This window comes from Alexandromys fortis, unplaced genomic scaffold (assembly GCF_014885135.2).
Source record: "Alexandromys fortis isolate MF-2015 unplaced genomic scaffold, M_Fortis_MF-2015_v1.1 scaffold_18, whole genome shotgun sequence".
Lineage (NCBI taxonomy): Eukaryota > Metazoa > Chordata > Mammalia > Rodentia > Cricetidae > Alexandromys > Alexandromys fortis.
Window position 1 is genome coordinate 11,622,563 of NW_026067897.1, and position 4,471 is coordinate 11,627,033.

A 4,471-nucleotide genomic window follows, 5' to 3' on the forward strand; every position below is an offset into this window, starting at 1 on the left:
GCCTCAGCTGCAGTTCAGGCTCCCAAAGGTGCCCAGGCCCCTGTGAAGGTCCCATAAAAGGTCTCTGTCTGCCAATGTGAAGACAGATGGATTGGTGTGAATATCTATACAGTATTTGCAGATGATCAGGACCTTATGCTGTTTTTACAAATAAACTTGAGGCAAGTTCTGTTAAAAAAAAGTTTCCTCTTTGATGGTGTATCTGTGTCTGGATGTACATATGTGTGTTTTCACCCACCCTGCTCCTGCAAGTGTAATGATTGCAGCCGCGGAGCAGGCAGTCTGAGCAGATCACCCCAGAGCAAACACATCCCAGACTGAGAGTCCTCCTGCTCCCGGAAACTAATGTGGGCTCTTATCTTCAGTAATCTCTGTGTAAACAATGGTTTGGATGAAATGTGAATCGACCCTTGAGAAGGATTTAGGAGGATTTGAACATTAAAAATTATGAAAAAAAGAAGTGCAGAAAATAGTTCTATTTAAATAGATTTCAAAAAGGAAAACCTGACTTTGTCTTTGATAAAGTCGGGGCAAGGTGCTTTAGTTGCTTAGTAACCTTGCCATGGATCTGTTTTTGGAGGTATTTTTACAGACCTGGTGGTGGTTCCATTCAGTCAGTCTCTGTATAATGCAGAAAATGTTTCAAGAGTGTGAGTGTGCTTAGTGTGAAAGGCTTAACTGAGACAAAGGCTGCTTTAGTTAAAAGGTAATTAATGTTTTTCCTTAATTTCTGTTTTGAAATGACTTCAAGTTTATAAAAACTTGAAAAATAAAAATAGTAGGTAAATGTACATATACATTTGTTTTATTTATTTATTTATTTATTTATTTATTTATTTATTTATTTATTTTGAGATTTCATCTTATTGTGTAGCTCAGAGTCCACACAAGCTCGGAACTTGCTCTATAGCCCAGGCTGGCCTTGAACTGATGATCTTCCTGTCTCGACTTTGCAAGTGTTGGGATAATAGGCATGAGCCATGTGGTCATTTGAAAGGTATGGCCCCCTCAGACTCCTGTGCTTGAATGCTTTCCCTGTAGGGAGTGGTACTACTAGGAGGTACAGTCTTGTTGGAGTAAGTGTAGACTTGTTAGACGAAGTGTGTCACTCTGAGGGCAGGCTCTTATATGTGTGGGACATAGCTTCCTTCCTGTTGCCTGTGGATTAGTTCCTTCTTCAGCACCATGTCTGCCTGCATGCAATCATATTCCCTGCCACAATGATAATGGATTAACCTCCTGGAACTGTGAGTTAGTCTCAATTCAATGTTTTCCTTTATAGGTTGCTGTAGTTATGGTGTCTCTTCATAAGCAACAGAAACCCTAACTAAAATAAGTGAACACAACCTACTTCCTCCCACCCTACATTTCTCCTGAGACATATGATGGTGCATTATATATATATATATATATATATCATGATTTTTAGATTTATTTTTACTTTTGAGATTGTAAGATAATTATATTTTCCCCTTCGCATTCTTCCCTCCAAACCTTCCCATATATTCCTCTTCACTCATTTTCAAATTTATAATCTCTTTTTGCCCTATTATTTTATGCATATACATATTTAGGAATAAAAGTTTTTCAGCCTGGATAATGTTATTTGTATGTATATTTTCAGGGCTGGCCAGTTGGCACAGGATAGCCAATTGGTGTGCTCTTTCAGAAGGAAGACAGCTTCTCCCAGCTTTACGCAGTTGCCTGTAATTCTTTGTGTAGGGTTGATGTCTTGTTAGCTTTTCCATGTCCAGTTTGGCATGGCTATTGGTGTTAGGCTAAACTGAAGAGTTCTGAATTAATTCCACTGGCATAGGAAAATCTCAAAACAGCCTAGTATTGACACTCTCATATGGTTATTAGTGGTTACCCTTATACAGATCTGTTGGGGAATACCATGTTAAGATGTGTTGCATTTGTTAACTCTGTGCAGCTGTGATACTTTGCCTGTTGCATTTGTTAACTCTGTGCAGCTGTGATACTTTTCCCGTCTATAACACGTGATGGTCTCATGAAGATCTGAATGGCCAATAGTGAGGCAGGAGAAAGGATGGGTGGGGCTGGCATGTGAAGAGAATAAATAAGAGGAGAAATCTGGGAGGAGAAGTAGTTAAAGAAGGAGGACATCAGGGGCCAGTCATCCAGCTATACAGCAATTCGTGGAGTAAGAGTTAGGTTTACCGAAGTAAGAGAATGGGCAAAGCAGAGAGGCCAAAGGTAAACAGGATAATATGAGTTAAGGAAAGATGACGAGAAACAAGCTAAGCCAAGGCCAGACCTTTCTAATTAAGAATAAAACTCCATGTGATTCATTTGGGAGCTGGGTGGTGGTCTCCTCAAAAGAGGCAAAAAGAGTAAAAAACATCATACTACTATTACACAGATCTATAATAAAAAAGCAGCAAACTGAGCAAGGAAAAATGCAAAATGTACAATTTGAGGAGAAAAGGGGGCACCTTGAAGTGGAATGGAATTAAGTCCTGTGTTCAAGGAGATAAACAGATTGAGAAGCGGAATAAAGGGAAGGCTGACCTTATGCTAAGACTCCGCCCAACTAAGCTTCCAACCTATGAAACAGAAGTAAAGAAAAGTGAATGGGAATTAAAGAAAAGTTTAGAGCTGGGTATGGTGGTACACACCTCTAACTCCATCACTCAGAAGGCAGAGGGTGATAGATCTCCGAGTTGGAGGTCAGCTTAGTCTATAGACCCAGTTTCAGGACAGCCAAGCTTAAGTCAGTGAAGGAAACCATTGAAAACAGAAAACTGATGAAGATGTAATTCAACAAGGGACCAAGTCCCAGCCCCGGTGAGCAGCAGAACTTGGCAGTTTTGATCACATGATTCTGACTTTGAAGTCAAGGGTCGAAGAAAGGGGTTATGAGATCTTCCTCTGCAACTAAGGAAAGCTACTGAGATCAAGTGTGTGTCAGTGGTGTGACTGAAGGGAGGTCCAGAGACGCCATTGTGGGAAACTGTGAAGGTGATGCTTGGATTGCCCTGGAGACCCCAAGATGTTAGAGATACCAGCACCGTGGGATTCCTGCTGAGATAAACTGTTAACAGGGAGTGGAACCAGCTCAATAGAAACAAGTGTGTAGCAGTCAACAAAGCTGAGAGGAGTTGGAGATCTGTAGAGCGCTTTGACAAAAGACATGGAGACGCAGAGTTTGGAGTTTGCCCAGCTGGTTTTGGTTTTGCTTTGGTCCAATATTTCCTCATTACCTTCCCTTTCCTCCATCTTGGAACAATAGTGTATATCCATGTTGGAAGCATGCGGTCTGTTTTTTAAAATTTTGATTTATAGGGGATTATAGTTAAGGGATTTCATGAATCTCAGAACGGACTGCATTTTAGACTTTTAAACTTTGTTGACATTGTTACAGACTAAGGGGACATTTGAAGTTGGGCTAAATGCATTTTGCATTGTGCTAGGGCTACAAGCCCATAGGGGCCAGGGAGTGGAGTGTGGTAGTTTGAATATGTATACCCCCACAGACTCATGTGTTTGAATACTTCGCCTACAGAGTGTAGCACTATTAGGAGGTATGACCTTGTTGGAGAAAATGTGTCACCAAAGGGAAAGCTTTGAGGTTTTATATGCTGGAGCTATGCCCAGTGTGATACATAGTTAACTTCCTGTTGCCTGAAGATCAATATGTATAACACTCAGCTCCTTCAGCACCATGTCTGTCTGCAAGCCACCTGCCATGATGATAATGGGCTAAACCTCGGAAAGTGCAAGCCAGCCTCAGTTAAATGTTTCCTTTGCAAGAGTTGCTGTGGTCAATGTATCTCTTCACAATAGAAACCTTAACTAAGACAATATGTGATGGAAAAACAGCAAGCTCCGCCTCGTCCGCCCCTGCCGCCTCCTTCTTCTGCCGCTCCTGGTGCTGCCTGTGTGCTCCTTCAGTGCGGACCTGGTGCCTCTTTTGTGAAGCGGCAGCTGAGGAGACTCCGGCGTTCGCCATGGCCGACGAGAAACCCAAGGAAGGAGTCAAGACCGAGAACAACGACCATATTAATTTGAAGGTGGCGGGGCAGGATGGCTCTGTGGTGCAGTTTAAAATTAAGAGGCATACACCACTTAGTAAACTAATGAAAGCCTATTGTGAACGACTGGGTTTGTCAATGAGGCAGATCAGATTCCGGTTTGATGGACAGCCAATCAATGAAACAGACACACCTGCACAGTTGGAAATGGAGGATGAAGATACGATTGATGTGTTCCAGCAGCAGACAGGAGGTGTCTACTAAAAAGGGAACCTGCTACTTTACTCCAGAATTTTGTTATAGACCAAGAATACATTCGCAATTAGAAAGCCGCAATTTGGTTCCACCACATCCTGACTACTACAGTATAGTTTTCTCTTATTCTTTCATTTCCCTGTCCCCATTTCTTTATTGTACATAAAGTAACTGGTGTATGTGCACAAGCATATTGCGCTTTTTTCTTTCCTTTTTTTTTT

At 41.7% G+C, this 4,471-nt stretch overlaps 1 protein-coding gene across 1 annotated transcript; it reads left to right on the plus strand.

The window, feature by feature from the left end:
* The first annotated feature begins 3,852 nt into the window (after nt 1–3,852).
* LOC126515660 (small ubiquitin-related modifier 2-like) lies at nt 3,853–4,441 on the plus strand. The gene has a single exon (XM_050165491.1). It carries the CDS (start codon nt 3,972–3,974, stop codon nt 4,257–4,259), a length of 288 nt encoding a protein of 95 aa, XP_050021448.1. The 5' UTR covers nt 3,853–3,971; the 3' UTR covers nt 4,260–4,441.
* Nucleotides 4,442–4,471: the final 30 nt, after the last annotated feature.